Below are 17,584 nucleotides of genomic sequence, written 5' to 3'. Positions count from 1 at the left end.
GCCTGGACATGACACAACAGTTTCTCTGGGCCAGTGTAGTTTACTCCTGCATGGCACATGGATAGTCTTATTTCAGCCTGTTCCCCTTAACATAACAAGTAATTTTGCAGTTTGAGACCAATGCACATGCATTTCAGATCCTGACTATTTCAACTTTCTGGAACTGTTAGTTGCCTCATAATACTTTGAAAACAAACACCAGTAAAGTGCCAAGTTTTAATGACCTTTTTTGTAGCTGATACATATTAATTGTCAGTCAGCCTACATTTACATTTGCAATTCTGATTTATTTACTTGTCACCTTCGTTAAACTCCTTTTCTATGTGCTGTTAACATTATTCTGTGTACCTTGTTCGGCTCTGTAGCTTTCATGTTAATACCAGAAATCACATTATCATTTGCTTAGTAAAACAATCCAAAAGACAATAACCAACATGCCATGGCACTACAAAGGAAATGTCTAGAGTGATCTTTTATTAAGTGAAAATGCTTAATAAAAATCTCCTGTATTTAGAATAATGAACATTTAAAACATATGGTCCTAGAACAGTTTAAGGAAATATAATCACTTGGATAATACTTTTGGACACAGAATGTTTCTATACAATACATAAGCTACAAAAACATTGCAATTTACAACTTAAAAAAGAAACACGCACGAACATACCATGTCTGCACTAGCTTTACTGAGGGTCTACTCAGAAGATTGTCTGGGAGTAGGTTGACCTCTCGCATGGTGTTGGCTAGTCGCACTGGTAGTTCCTTGCGCAAGAACATGTATGACGTTTTCTCACAAGCATTATCTCTGCCTACAGAAAATAAAGAATGCAACATTTTAACATACAAGAAAAGTTAAGACTGAGGTAAAAGAAAAAATAATATTTTATATATGTATTCATTCATTTTTCTAATAGATTTTGCATTAATATATATTAACTGCCTCGCTGCAAATGTGTGACTTCAACAACTACAGAACTTTCAAAATCAGTTTAGTCTAATTCAGGTTTCGGAGGTGAGGCTATACCAGGAGCACAGGCCTTCACGCCGGAAACAACTCTCATCGATACACCTGCTGACTTTGAGGATGTGGAAAGAAAAAAAAAGCACCCAGAGAAATACCCATTTGTAAATATGGAAACTATGCAAGAAATAGGGCTGTTAAATTAGATAAAAATAAGCCTTGAATAGTCAAATAAAAATAATTAAATATTCAAACATAATTGAACTTAGGTTAACCATTCTGGTTGTTAAATGTCTGTATGACCTTTCTTGTACTTTATTCCTGATGTGGCGACCAGTATAGTAATTTCCGTAATAATAAAACGCAAACACCAAAAATCGTAGAAGTTATTGAATATGAGCGCTATCAAAGTCGCAAGCATCTGCACCACTATCTTATTTTTAGTATAGTACTGATAGCTGAGTGCAAAAGCCTTTCTCAGGACAGTGAGCCATAAAAACAGTCACAAAAAGGAGCCAAACTCTATATGAGCCATACACACGGTTACTGTACTTCCCTACATTATTAGTAATATATATGTATTTTTTAAAATACTCATGCATGTGCAAATCAGAATGGGACAGTGTTGCGTGGGTCCTGCTTGCAACACTTGGCTGAATGTGTCTTGCCACCACCAAACAAGCATAGGCTGAGTGGTTTAAGATCAGGAGGAATACCAATTGGTTACTAAGACAGTGACAGGGCAGGAACAGCAAGAAAGTAAAGAAGCAGGCAATAGGCAAGCAAGTTGAAGGTGGACTTGTGTTATTAAATTGCAAGCAACCAAAAGGCACTGACTATTGTAGAAATAAAAATAAAAACTGAATAAGAAATAAACATATATTGTACATATCATTAGAAAGACGTGAAATCTTAAAAAATTTACACTGCATGGTTTATACCGAACAAAAATTAAGACAATAAAAAAAAAAAACTATTCAAACAGCTATTCTTCTCCGTTCCATTGGTTCTCCATTGAACAAAAACAAGAAAGCCTAACTAGACTATAAAATTGCCTTTCAAAAAATATTTATTAACATGAAGAAATATTGAAAACAAAAAAACTAAGAAAATTTAGATCTCCATTAACTAAATACTGCCTTAACAGAGGCTATCATACCAAGCCCTGCTATCAGGCCATAGTAAAGAAAGCTTTCACACATGTAACATGTCTAATTTTCAAAATCCTCTTTCTACAGAAACTGATGTTGGTGTAAAAACAATTAAAAAGATTTTCTAATCAAGAGACCATTAATTACATGAAACTAAACTGACCATTCCATTGCTTTCTAACTTTAACGAAATACAGCATTTGACTATACATGGATCATGGATGGATGTAAAGATTGTAGCTTTATTTATATTTAAACGTTTTCTCCTACTTAAAGGACTCTGTAGTTCTCAGTTTCCCTTAGTGCCATAAGTATGTTATTATTTTGTTTAATGGTTAATCCAGGACAACCTTGAAACACCGATAATAAAAAAATAACCATAAGGTGAGATGATACTGATAAATAACTGCAACCTGGCTTCAACTATCACCTTACAAAACCCAAAGACACAATCAAACCAATTTCATAGAGCGAAAGGTGATGGCAGAGGTCTGTCTTCTTCAAAGTCCAAAGACAAAGTCACAAAGAGTGGAGGATGGGGTTTGTGAGTAGTGCCAGGTGTGTCAGAAAGTAATGGAACATACAATGGATACGCAAAGTATTCAGACCCCTTTCAATTTTTCACTCTTTGTTATATTGCAGCCATTTGTTAAAATCATTTAAATTAATTTTTTTCCTCATTAATGTACACACAGCACCCCATATTGACAGACAAAAAAAGAATTTTTGAAATTGTTGCAGATTTAATAAAAAAGAAAAACTGAAATATCACATGGTCCTAAGTATTCAGACCCTTTGCTCAGTATTTAGTAGAAGCACCCTTTTGAGCTAATACAGCCATGAGTCTTCTTGGGAAAGATGCAACAAGTTTTTCACACCTGGATTTGGGGATCCTCTGCCATTCCTCCTTGCAGATCCTCTCCAGTTCGGTCAGGTTAGATGGTAAACGCTGGTAGACAGCCATTTTTAGGTCTCTCCAAAGATGCTCAATTGGGTTTAAGTCAGGGCTCTGACTGGGCCATTCAAGAACAGTCACAGAGTTGTTGTGAAGCCACTCCTTCGTTATTTTAGCTGTGTGCTTAGGGTCATTGTCTCGTACGAAGGCAATAGTGATGAGCAGTGCCTGGTTGTCTCCACACATACCGTTTAGAATTAAGGCCATAAAGTTCTCTCTTGGTCTCATCAGACCAGAGAATCTTATTTCTCACCATCTTAGAGTCCTTCAGGTGTCTTTTAGCAAACTCCATGCGGGCTGTCATGTGTCTTACCTCTCCTCAGTGTGTGGAGACAACCAGGCACTGCTCATCACTTGTCCAATACAGTCCCCACAGTTAAGCATGGCAGTGGCAGCATCATGCTATGGGGGTATTTTTCAGCTGCAGGGACAGGACGACAGGTTGCAATCGAGGGAAACATGAATGCGGCCAAGTACAGGGATATCCTGGACAAAAACCTTCTCCACAGTACTAAGGACCTCAGACTGGGCCGAAGGTTTACCTTCCAACAAGACAATGACCCTAAGCACACAGCTAAAATAACGAAGGAGTGGCTTCACAACAACTCTGTGACTGTTCTTGAATGGCCCAGCCAGAGCCCTGACTTAAACCCAACTGAGCATCTCTGGAGAGACCTAAAAATGGCTGTCCACCAACGTTTACCATCCAACCTGACAGAACTGGAGGATCTGCAAGGAGGAATGGCAGAGGATCCCCAAATCCAGGTGTGAAAAACTTGTTGCATCTTTCCCAAGAAGACTCATGGCTGTATTAGCTCAAAAGGGTGCTTCTACTAAATACTGAGCAAAGGGTCTGAATACTTAGGACTATGTGATATTTCAGTTTTTCTTTTTTAATAAATCTGCAACAATTTCAAAAATTCTTTTTTTTGTCTGTCAATATGGGGTGCTGTGTGTACATTAATGAGGAAAAAAATTAATTTAAATGATTTTAGCAAATGGCTGCAATATAACAAAGAGTGAAAAATTGAAGGGGGTCTGAATACTTTCCGTACCCACTGTAAACTCCATACCACACACCATCTCTTTTGAATATAAAACAAGGGTGACTTCCCCATATACGATTGTGATAAAAATAATATATTTCTAAGTGCCTTCATTTCCACCAGTATAATGTGCATTCCTAGTACTCAGTTTACAAAAGTCTGGGTTGGACTGGTGTAAACCCCAAGTCACATGGCACTAGGAATTCAAATTACAAAAATAAGACAACTGGCCTATTATGCTAAAAACTGAGGCATCTTGAGAGAGCAAGTGGCACATTTGTATTTGCCTCAGAGTTATAAACCAAGCATCAACTGTGTAATCTGTAACTCAAAACATTAACTTTAATGTATAATTCATAATTAACCGTGATCCTGTATTTACAATATTTACTAACGATGCAAAGGAAATAAGGGCGAGTTCACAATTCTTGAATAAATTAACTTAAATGGGCCACATAAAAAACACCACACACTAAAACAAGTTTAACAAAACACAAGAAAAACCTTTACTTTACTGAATAATACCAATGACATATTTCACAAATATGCTTGTATCATATGGGTTGCTAAGCTGTGCAAGTGTACAAAGCAGCTGTGCATTAGAATTCCTTCTTGTATTCATTGCTATTTTGTGCAAGTGTAACAGAAATATACATATGGTGGATAAAGACAGATTGATGTTCCAATGTGTAATGAACACAGATAATAGCATACTGAAATATAACTCATAACAACCACATAGAATAGAAAAAACTGTATCTCCAGTCATTAAGGCAGCGTACCTGTCCATGACGTATGCAGTTGCTGTGCTTATTATTTGCATTTCCTTAGTATATACCATGGTCATAAAGAATAACTACTACTGCAAAGTTTAATGACAGCAGTCAAAAAACATTTCACAACAGATGCAACAAAATATATTAAGAAAACTGTACTAGTTAAGCTGGTGAGACATAATTGAAAAATGTATACTCACACTGGCATCTTACCACTTCATTAGTCACCAGGACTGAATGGAATTGGATTACATTGTGAACACCATAATAAAATCTGAACTCTATTGCGACACAGAGTTTGAGGTTTTCACAGCTAGGCTTATGTAGGACATAACCAAACATCTGATTTGAAGGTTAGTGTGGCTATCCACATAATTATAGAAATGTACAATTATCCAAAAGGCCTATTATGCAAGACCAAGACTATGGCAGTAAAGTAAAAACCTACCCTTGTTAATCAAGCAATATCCAGGTAGCTCAAAAACACATTATGTGCATATAGATTTTCTGACATCAAAAGAACAGCCATTTGCTTTTGAGCTTTGTGGCAATTTTTATGTGAACACTATTTAATAAGTTAGGTTAACCAAGAACCAATTCCCGTCTGACCTGATTTAAAAAAAAAAAAAAAAAAACCAGGAACATACGTTAATTTAAGATTATTCCTCACAAAATTAAAACTTAAAAGCTTAACTGTCATTTGTAATTTCTGCCATCTATCAATAACACATGACCTCAAAGTTATGGATATTGCTTTATCCAGGATTCCATGGGTTAAAACTTTACCTCCAAAAAAATCTTATTTGTATACTTATAAAATCTCTCAGATTGTTTCGATGTCCAAAGTACCTGTACAAAAAGGAATAATTTATTCTGGGGAGATGAAACTCACAAGTAGTGTACCTTAAAAACAGTGGGACCACCCAGAGGACAACAGCAGCTGCTGAAGTATTAATAACAGTGGTGCTATGCAAACAGACTTCAGATTCATGTCAGTTCAAGGAAAATTTAAAAGATGGCCAAATCCAACTTAAACAAGCAGATAAGAACAACCATATCTGCCGTGTAAAATACCATTAGAATTTCCATTGCTTTGTTGCCATATTTCTGCAATTAATAACTATTTTGTTAATGTACTGGTTTATTGACCATTATTACAATAAATTTACTAATCAGGGACATAAAAAAAATCTTTGCACAAAAGCACAAGCATTTTACACAAAAAATAAAAGGTATATGTGCACATTAAACAAGCTGTTACTTGTAAAGTTTAGTATAATATTTTCAAAGTGGAAGAAAGCTGAAGCTTTTCTTATGCCTAGACAGTGTACTGTTCAACTTTAATCATTAGATGGCAGCAAAGACTGCAAGATGAACCGAGTTGTTATTAAAGTTATCAAAAAAAATATTCGGCAAAGGAAGTTCTATGCCCCGACGAGTCAAATTTTGAACTTTCTAGACAATATAAGCCCCACTGTATCTCATCCAAAGCTAATACAACGTTCACTGTGTAAGGATATTATACCTACAATAAAACGCTGTGGTAGCAGGATGGTGTGAGGATGCTTTGCTTCTAGTTCTGCATTTTACCAGAATGTTCTTAAGGATAATGTCCAATCAATTTCCATGGCCTGATACTGATGCAAAGTTTGGTTATACAGTAGCACAATGAGCTAAAACACAAATACAAGCCTAAAAGTAAAAAGGTTAAATTTTTGGAGGGCCCTAGTTAAATTACTGACTTCAACCCAAGTAGAGACTCTATGGGATTTACCTGCCATAAGCCTACCAATGTGTCTGAATGAAAGTCACAATGCAAAAAAAAAAAGTGAGCTAAAATTTCTCAGCATCATAACAAAAATGTGAAAGATGGATATCAAATTATAGGAAACATTTAGTTGCAATTATTGCTGCAACAAAGTACTGAAAACCTAGGGGAAATTACATTTTCACATGGATATCAGGGGTGCTGAATAACCCTTTTCCCTTAAACAAAGGAAGTAACAATTTGAAAACTGTTGGGTATTTAGTAAATCTCCACATCTTTAATATTGGATCTTGTCTAATGGCCCAAGGGCAATCATTATGTAAAATGTGCTAAAACCAGATATTAGGTTGGGACATATACTTTTTCACAGCACTGTGAATGCAAAGGAGATCAAATTAGCTGGTTAGCAATCAGTGTCTGGATTTTGTGCATGTCAACTACCAACTGGTTATTAAAATATTAAATAATGGGCTTACAAAAACTATAGGACTATAATGAACAGCTGCAGCCAAGAACGGTCCGATATCCCTATGACACGCTCCTCAGGACTCGAGAACTAAAAAATAAAAATGATCAAATCTTAAGGTAATAATTCCAACCCAGAGCGACTAGAGATGGAGGATGGCCCCAAGATAAAAAAAGGCCCCTTTCTTCACAAATGAAAAATAAACTGAACAGGTCACCGACTGGCATATCGGATTCCACTGTTTTGATTTACTATTTCACTTTCACTATAAGCATGATACTTACATCTTAACACTGGCAACCAAATAGTTCTCTTACTAAATACAGAGGTTACTGATATACTTGACATCTCATGCACATCCCTTAGGCAGTATCAAGTTTTGTAAAAACAATACATAGTAACATTTATTGTTTATACAGGGATTAGGTTTCAAAACACTTTTACTCCATTTCAACAACAGTAGTAATGAAACTCTGTAGCTTGAATTTACTTGTGTTTTTTGAACAAATGGTTCTGAGACTCAGTGTCTAGCCATCTATCCATCCTCTTCCGCTTATCCGGGGTCGAGTCACGGGAGCAGCAGCTTGAGCAGAGAGGCCCCGACTTCCCTCTCCCTGGCCACTTCTTCCAGCTCTTCTGGGAGAATCCCAAGGCGTTCCCAGGCCATCCAGGAGACATAGTCCATCCAGCGTGTCCTGGGTCTTCCCCAGGGCCTCCTCCCAGTTGGACGTGCCCGGAACACCTCACCAGGGAGGCGTCCGGGAGGCATCCTGATCAGATGCCCGAGCCACCTCATCTGACTCCTCTCGATGCTGAGGAGTAGCGGCTCTACTCCGAGCCCCTCCCGGATGACTGAGCTTCTCACCCTATCTTTAAGGGAAAACCAAGACACCCTGCGGAGTAAACCCATTTCAGCCGCTTGTATTTGCGATCTCGTTTTTTCGGTCACTACCCATAGCTCATGACCATAGGTGAGGGTAGGAACGTAGATCGACTGGTAAATTGAGAGTCTTTTGCCTTACGACTCAGCTCTTTTTTCACTACGACAGACCGATGCAGAGCCTGCATCACTGCGGATGCTGCACCGATCCGCCCGTCGACCTCACGGTCCATTCTTCCCTCACTCATGAACAAGACCCCGAGATACTTGAACTCCTCCACTTGGGGCAGGATCTCTCCCCCAACCCTGAGAGGGCACTCCACCCTTTTCCGGCTGAGGACCATGGTCTCGGAGTCCCCAGGCTCTGCTTCCTCATTGGAAGGCATGTTAGTGGGATTGAGGAGGTCTTCAAAGTACTCCCCCCACCGACCCACAACGTCCCGAGTCGAAGTCAGCAGCGCACCATCCCCACCATATACAGTGTTGACACTGCACTGCTTTCCCCTCCCAAGACGCCGGACGGTGGACCAGAATCTCCTCGAAGCCGTCCGAAAGTCGTTCTCCATGGCCTCTCCAAACGTCTCACATGCCCAAGTTTTTGCCTCAGCAACTACCGAAGCTGAAATCCGCTTGGCCTGCCGGTACCTATTAGCTGCCTCCAGAGACCCACAGGACAAAAAGGTCCTATAGGACTCCTTCTTCAGCTTGATGGCATCCCTCACCGCCGGTGTCCACCAAAAGGTTCTGGGATTGCCACCACGACAGGCACACATTACAGCCACAGCACCGGTCAGCCGCCTCAACAATAGAGGCACGGAACATGGCTCATTCGGACTCGATCTCCCCCACCTCCCTCGGCATGTGGTTGAAGTTCTGCCGAATGTGAGAGTTGAAGCTACTTCGGACAGGGGACTCTGCCAGCCGTTCCAGCAGACCCTCACAACACGTTTGGGCCTACCAGGCCTGACCGGCATTTTCCCCCACCATCGAAGCCAACTCACCACCAGGTGGTGATCAGTTGACAGCTCCGCCCTATCTTCACCCGAGTGTCCAAGACATGTGGCTGCAAGTCCAATGACACGACCACAAAGTCGATCATCGAACTGAGACCTTGGGTGTCCTGGTGCCAAGTGCACATATGAACAACCCTATGATTGAACATGGTGTTCATTATGGACAATCCGTGACGAGCACAGAAGTCCAGTAACAAAACACCGCTCAGGTTCAGATCGGGAGGGCCATTCCTCCCAATCACGCCCTTCCAGGTCTCACTGTCATTGCCCACGTGAGCATTGAAGTCTCCCAGCAGAACGAGGGAGTCCCCAGAAGGTATGCTGTCTAGCACCCCCTCCAGAGACTCCAAAAAGGGTGGATACTCCAAACTGCTGTTCGGCGCATACGCACAAACAACAGTCAGGAACCGTTCCCCCCACCCGAAGGCGGAGGGAGGCCACCCTCTTGTCCACCGGGGTAAACCCCAATGCAAGTCGGGGGGAAGAAAGTATATCCACACCTGCTCGGCGCCTCTCACTGGGGGCAACTCCAGAGTGATAGAGAGTCCAGCACCTCTCAAGGAGATTGGTTCCAGAGTCCAAGCTGTGCGTCGAGGTGATTCCGACTATATCTAGCTGGAACCACTCGACCTCGCACACTAGCTCAGGCTCCTTCCCCTTCAGAGAGGTGACATTCCACGTCCCAAGAGCCAGTTTCTGTAGCCGAGGATCAGACCGCCAAGGTCCCCACCTTCGGCCACCACCCAACTCACACTGCACCCAACCTCCTTGGCCCTTTCCATAGGTGGTGAGCCCATGGGAAGGACTCAGTGTCTAGGGGGGAAAAAAAAAAAAGACACAGGGTCCAGATGAGTAAGCAGAACATTTACTTGGAAAGAGTTATGCACACATGTGGAGTGACCAATTAATTCATCGGTTTTTATACTTTTCTAATTTTATCACCTCATCTAATACATCAAATCATTTGACACTTACTATGCAGAACTTTATTACCTCAACTAACACCACCAGTAATTTGTAAGTCATGCTGATTCTCCCATTATTCTGAACACTGTTTTGTTAAGGGTGTGTTTTGCAAATTGCTCTATTGATCTCAGCACTATTTCAAAGGATTTATTATACAGTGGTGTGCAAAAGTAATCAATCCCCTTGAAAGACATCCTAATTCTAAATTTTGTACATGATAAAAATGATCTGTAAACACATTTATCCATTCAGTATTTTAAATGTGAACTCTTATTCGGTCATACTACAGTTCTAAATTTAAAAACCATTTTCTGTAGATACTTCACTGAAGAAGCAAAACTCAAAAGTTACTGTTTGCATAAGTATTGAAGACCTGCACATTAATACTTTGTCAATAATTCTTTTGCTGCAAAAACAGCCTCAATTATTTTGGGGTATGCATGTACCGGTTTTCATACTTTTGCATGACACTGTATATTAACTAAAAATCACACATTAAGTGCTGCATCTAGCTGAATTTTTGACTTTTTTTTTGTTTCTTATGCCATTTTGTTTGGCTGGCTAGGATCTAAAGTGGCCACATCCTAACAAGCTTTGTATTATTCCGAGTGAAAGCTTTGTAAGCTTTCTTCCAATCATTCTGCTTTTTCTTCAGCACTCGTTGTATACCATTTAGAGGCACTTTGTCACCAGAACCGAATGTTTCTTCTTCTCATTCAGGAGCTCCTTAGTAATGCAGGACTTGCTGTTTGGAAAGCTGTGCATTCTTTTTGTGGATACAATACTTTTCACACAAAAAATTAATACAGTCTGTAATGCAGTGACAGTGTTACTCAATATCATTCAAATTTGACTTCTTCATCATTTCCCAGCCTGTCTCTAGGACATAGTCACTCACAGCCATTTCAGCTTCACTATCTTGATGGTGACAGGTTGTCATCTAATAACATGCCTATAGCTGAAGATACGATGGATCAGATTGTGGTCAGATCTCCCCAAAGGTGCCATAGGTTTACATTTAAAGACATTTTAATATCTGAATACAGCAGGTACAGCTTCTTTTTCCCTCAAGTGGAACACAACACATACTAATGGAAGTTCATCATCATTTCTTCTAAAGTCACATGGCTGAAGTCACCACATACAACTGCAAGTTCAATGATTCATCATCAGAGTGTTGGGGGAAAAAAATAAAAGAGTAAATTGTTTCTATTGCTGTAACCCCATTCACAGAGAGGAATAAACATTAATAAGGATGATGTAATTTTTCTTCCTCAGTAGACAACATGGACAAATTCTAAAAGCCAGTATTTCAATGACTGGATTACAAATATTAGTTTTAATTGTTTTAACTTCTTCCATTTACACCATTCTTCATTCATATAGACAACCAGGCATCCTACTGCCTTCATTCCCCATACCAGGTCTCTGCTCAAACATGATGCAACCCATCCAGCATTAAAATAGCATCAGGTGTATTAGGTTTCAGCCAACTTCAACACAACAACAACTCCAACACAAAATGCCCCAATGCCTGTATGCATAGTGACTGCATCTGAGTGGAAAGTTCAGACTTACTTGAGAGAAATCAAATTTCCCATTACAATGGATAGCAGATTAGTTCTAAATCCTTTCTGCCTAGCTTTTATTCTTGCTCCTGCTTCACTCTCTCCATCTGTCGCGGAGCATCTCCAGCAGTACGATGAGATGGAGCTGCTAAGATGCTCGCGCTTGCAGTGCTAGCAGCTGATAACCTGAATATCTAATACACCACACTTTTTTTTGTGCCTTGGCTTTTTGATACAAAATGTACCTATTCTTTTATTTAATAGCTTTAGGGCCTATCAGGTATTTTTCAACCATGTTGTGTCTTTTAGGTTTCCCTGTCACTGCTTAAAACCTAGTGACTCAGCAACAAACCTTAGTGACTCTGAGGATATATTTTTTTAAATAAGTTAACGGAGGGCGACAACTGAGAACTAATTCTTTGAAAACTGCTGCTGAATGAGTAATTATGTGACCATTCCCATTCATGGACTGAAAAACACTAAAGGTTGTTGCTGCTCAACACTGCCATGATGCATTCATTCTCTTTACTGGCCACAAACGGAAAAAAATTGTTTCAGAGTATGAATAAACTGGTGTTAATTTTGGCTTCCTTTAATAATTCACCAGCAATGTATAGCACTTACAAAAATAAATGTAGTTTATTATTCACAAATGTCCTTAAGTTCCGATTTTATATATTTAGATCTTAGATAAAACATTACAAGCTAATATGATGTAAAAGTTGTCTAAATATTAGGGTTTTTGTTGTTATGCTAGGCTGCCTTGACATAAGAAAGTATGCTCTTCTGACAATTCACCATATTTGGTTACAACATTTTCATTTCCCCTGCTGCAGTGAACATATACATATAAGGTTAAAAAAAAAAAAGGAAACAAATTTCTTTCCCAAGATATCATACAAATAATCTGTAGCCTTACTTTTTTTTTAAGTCTCTTCCATTTTTTTCCCCCCCAAATACTTTAATAAAGCAGATACTCCATGAACACACACACACACAATTTAGCCAAGACACAGAATGAATTGTTGATTGGTAGCTAGTTAAGAAAAGAATTAATTAAAAACAGCATTAAGCTGCATAACACTACAATAAGCAAATGACAATTAAATGAACCATAAAAGTGTTGTTTGGGCAATAATTGCTTTGGCAGCAAAGGTTGGCTTCTAAATAAGAAACAGGAGCCATGTTTATACTACCAAGTCTCGAAGCTCAAATCAGAATTGACGAAGAGACTGAATACAGTTTCTGCGGTATTTAGATATTGTTTGAGTATTTACATGCACATTCACCTTTTGTGAAATTTATGGCAACGAGTATACATTGTGGTAATGGCGCACTGCATGAAAATATGCAGTGAATACACTTGACTTGAGCATTCATAGTTTTCATACTCTCGATTGCTCAGAGGTTGATGCGCTTGCTGCTTCCTGAGCAGCTCTTTTTTTTCTCCACCGTAGCGGCCTGCTTCTTCTCGTCTTTCGTCGGCATCTTTTCGTGTTGAAACTGATTAAGTCAGTGTTTGTGTTGCAATTACTTAGTACGTTTTCCTTAATTTTTCACTTACACTGTCACTTAAGTGTTCAATCTGCCTCAAGAATGATTTAAGATATGAAGATGTAGTAGAAGTGACAGTGAAGGTGGTAGGGATGAGAGCGGTGACGAGAGTTGATTCTACAATAAAATAAAAAAATAAAAAGAGGAATAACCTTGGTGGTCAATCACCTGAAAGTGGACAGTAGACATCACTTAGTGTAGGTGTACCAAATTTCAGGTCAACAGTTCAAACGGTTTGTGAGCTACAGGTGATTTAAAATCCTGGACAGACAAATGGACAGCCACAGTAGTGTATTATATATAAGATTATTATATTTTTTGCCATGACTTCCTTCACATCCATTCAGAGATTTTTCTGAAACATACAGTAACTGTTTTACAATGCTGTATGATGCACACCCAAAAAAAAAAAAACACCTAAAGCCACTTCCTTGACCATGAACGCATTCCAGTTTAACAGTATTTGGAACCATATATGCATTATATAACTCTTCAAAAGTTCAGTGTTTGTTTCTGGTTTATAGCCTTACAATGTAAAATTATATCTTTTGACACAACAATTTTAGAGTATACTATATAAAACAATTTCAAGATAAAGGTACAGACACCAGAAAAATCACAAACTGAGACTCCCTGGATAAACAGCAAGTACAATATACAAGTCTTGACAATAATCCATATCAGAGATGACACTGCCATATTTATAAAACATGTATTATTCATTGAAAATTTTACTTAAGCACCAGATAACTATTATTAAGTATCAGTGCAGGGTATTGGAGAAGTGAAAGAAGGAAAAACGAGTGTTCACGAGTGAGGGAAGAATGGATCGTGAGATTGACAGGCGAATCGGTGCGGCATCCGGAGTGATGCGGGCTCTGCATCGGTCTGTCGTGGTGAAAAAAGAGCTGAGCCGTAAGGCAAAGCTCTCAATTTACAGGTCGATCTACGTTCCTACCCTCACCTATGGTCATGAGCTATGGGTAGTGACCGAAAGAACGAGATTGCGAATACAAGCAGCTGAAATGAGTTTCCTTCGCAGGGTGTCTGGGCTTTCCCTTAAGGATAGGGTGAGGAGCTCAGTCATCTGGGAGGGGCTCCGAGTAGAGCCGCTGCTCCTCCATATCGAGAGGAGTCAGATGAGGTGGCTCGGGCATCTGATCAGGATGCCTCCTGGACGCCTCCCTGGTGAGGTGTTCCGGGCACGTCCAACCGGGAGGAGGCCCCGGGGAAGACCCAGGACACACTGGAAGGGACTATGTCTCCCGGCTGGTCTGGGAACCCTTTGGGATTCTCCCGGAAGAGCTGGAAGAAGTGGCCGGGGAGAGGGAAGTCTGGGCTTCTCTACTTAAGCTGCTACCCCCGCGACCCGACCTTGGATAAGCGGAAGAGGATGGATGGATGGATGGAAAGAAGGAAAAACAATGAATGATGCTTTGGTAGAGTGCCCTTCATATTGATGCTGTACATAAGTTCTAATTTGTAATAAAACTCACAAAGCATTCTTATTAAAAACTGCAAGGGAGACAACTGATTTCATTAAAATATGAAGGGTGGCACTTACTGTTAGGAAATATCAATCAGACACAAACACTTTCTCAAATAGACTGCAAAACACTACGAACTTATAGAAATAAAACACTGATTGGACATTGCTCTTCACACCCACAAGAAGTGTAAAGTTACTACTTAATACAGTACGGCAGCTAAACTAAACAGAGAATGCTGCCAAGTTGACATGATCAGCAGTCTATTTTTAAACAGCTACACAAACTGACCACAAATTAATGTGCATAACGGCATAAACAACTTTATATATTATGATTATGTCACAGCTAATACCTGAAAGACCCTCTAACCACCTAGAATTGTCATTTACAAATTCCATGATGCTTACTGCATGGCCTTACCATTTTGCTTATGTGCCAGATTTATTTTGAAAGAAATGGAAAGTACTGAAGGAAGAAAAGGCACAGAGAGGCAGTAGCTAAAATGCTTTATGTTAGCTTCAGTTTTAAAGTAAAACATTATGCACATTTGACAGGACATTATCACTGCAGATCAGAATTAAGTGCTTTGTTATATTTGATTGCAGTTCAATTTTATTTTCACCTGAACCACAATAAACTCCAAAAAGTTGTCAAAGTAGTATGTAATAGAATTAAAAACCAAACGTTGCCGTAGGGAGTGTGGACTAGTAGTTAAGGTAGCACTGTCAGCTACAATGCTTTCTCATCACTGATTTCACTGTCCAGCTTCAGCCATTCAATACATGCAGAACAACTATAGCTGGTAAACACTACTGAAAGGTGTTGTACGCAGGCAGGTCTCGTATTATGACAGTCTCAACTCATGGCAATTGCAAAGAAACCGCAATAAAGTTTGCTTCAAATTAATTTTAATTCATTCTCATCAAGCTACGTCATTTTTATATGTTATCAACAAAACAAATTATCTTTGACATTGCTAAATACAATGGAGCCGTAACTAATGACAAGCCATAGTACAATACAGTATGTACTTTTGCACAAAAGCACACAGTGAAAACGGTGACTGTGCAATCAAATGTAACCAGTGGCGTACACAATGATGTTGACAAGCTCAGTCACATGTAAGCAGATAGATCAGCAGCTATCCATTAAACTAAGTAGTGGAGTCCACTGGCTGTAATTTCTAGAACCCAAAGTATGCACCTTACTCTATGCCATCTCATTGAGTACAACTACTGCAAAGGGAACTGGGTACTGTAACACTCTGATCTAAATTCCTCAGCAAAGACACCATGTGTTTTGTAATTGTCAGTTAGTGGTGGATTTCTGGGACAGCACACTGCACAAACCTTTAGTTTACATTTAGTATATTAGGATTTAAAGTACAGAAATATTGCTTCACTGACATTTTTTTAATGAATTTGAAACATCACTCTGTAAAATAAGCACTTAAGCATTATGAATCATTGCCGATTTTCTGTAAATAGACATTTTCAGTTCCAGTTCTGACTTGCACACAAACAAAACTGGGTTACAAATGTCCATAGGAATGGACTCAGTTGTGACATGGTACCACCATTCTGAAAAATAAATAATGAATTTTCTTTTTAGTTTGGAGCTTTTACAATTCCAAAAATAATAAAAATTTAAAAAGTATCTTGCCAGTGGTAAACGAGACATTTAAAAGAAGTTAAATACGTACATTGTTTCGACAACTTTAACAAATTACAGAAATAGATAACTATAGTGACTGGCTAATCATATGGAAGAAAGTCAACATTAAAATTTAAAAAACGGCCAGATTCACTCAGAACTCCTTACTGGTTCTGTCCTAACTAACATACATAAAAAAATACTGGCTTCAAATAAAAATAAATTATCACTTAGTTCACAGAATGAAAAAAACAAATTAGCTCAAGAATGAGACATTTTCTTGTTTTCATTTAAAACTAACCCTTTTATTTCTTTAACACATTTAATAAAATATCAGGAACATTTCAATTAAAAGCATATTAATGAAAATTCAAAGAAAAACACGGCACAAAGTATACTGGACCATACATTAACATCATTCAAACCTTTATATGGGCTACTAATAATTGAACAGTCACTTTAAATGCACATACTTGCTTATAATAGCCCCACATAAGGGAAGGCTTTTCAATGGTCATTTGAATGTTGGATAATATGAGCACGGTTTCATCTTTGAGGGCCTAGAGAAAAAACGGAATGCTTTCTCAACTGAAAATAGCACTGAAGTCTACAATCTGGGCAGCAAACAAATTACTGTAGCTGTAAAAAATTAGTTTTACATACATGAATTTGCTTTGGTACTGCATAATTTACTTAGATGTATTAACTTAAATAAAATTAGCAGATACTGATTCTCCTAGTTTAGTTTAGGGCTGGACAATATATTAAATTTTCGATTTGATGTTTCAGAAAAAAAAAAAATCAGTATGCAAAAGCCAATATTGTGATTTTCAGCACCTTCATTTTCCACAGCTTCCTCTGAACAATAAATAAAATCCACACAATTTCCATCGCTCTAAGCATCTCTACATCAGTTTCACCTATGTAGCCAGGAAGTTGTGAGCACTAAACAAACACGAGGGAGTACAGTTAGAGGAAGGGTTTAGAACAAGTAGGGTTACAGTTGCTGTTTGCAAATGGCTTGGGTTTTCCCAGGGCAACAGTTCAAGCAGTACAACATCTAAATATAAAACATGTTAATGCACATGCAAAAGCAATACCTGGAATTTGGTCTCCTGCATCCCTTGCGAAACAGGTCCCTGTTAAGCAAAGTTTAATGAAATGTTTGCTGTTCCGATGCATAGCAAAGAAGCAGGCAAGCATCAGGGGGCAAGGGTGCAAGAACTGCAGTTACTACTATATTTCAGAACACATTCCTGCCTACCTGACTTGCGCCCAGAAAATACTTGTACTTTGTCAGTGCCAAATAACTGCACTAGCCAGTATTTCAAATCAGA

At 38.9% G+C, this 17,584-nt stretch overlaps 1 protein-coding gene across 1 annotated transcript in view; it reads right to left on the bottom strand.

The window, feature by feature from the left end:
• pdk3b (pyruvate dehydrogenase kinase, isozyme 3b) overlaps positions 1 to 17,584 on the bottom strand; it is a 49,042-nt gene that overhangs the window by 27,263 nt on the left and 4,195 nt on the right. Inside the window, exon 2 of the mRNA XM_039745599.1 lies at positions 668 to 809. Within this exon, the coding sequence (XP_039601533.1) occupies positions 668 to 809 (142 nt within the window). The remainder of the gene's footprint in view (positions 1 to 667; positions 810 to 17,584) is intronic.

This window comes from Polypterus senegalus, chromosome 2 (assembly GCF_016835505.1).
Source record: "Polypterus senegalus isolate Bchr_013 chromosome 2, ASM1683550v1, whole genome shotgun sequence".
Taxonomy (NCBI): Eukaryota; Metazoa; Chordata; class Cladistia; order Polypteriformes; family Polypteridae; genus Polypterus; species Polypterus senegalus.
This window is presented reverse-complemented; position numbering and strand designations above follow the sequence as displayed.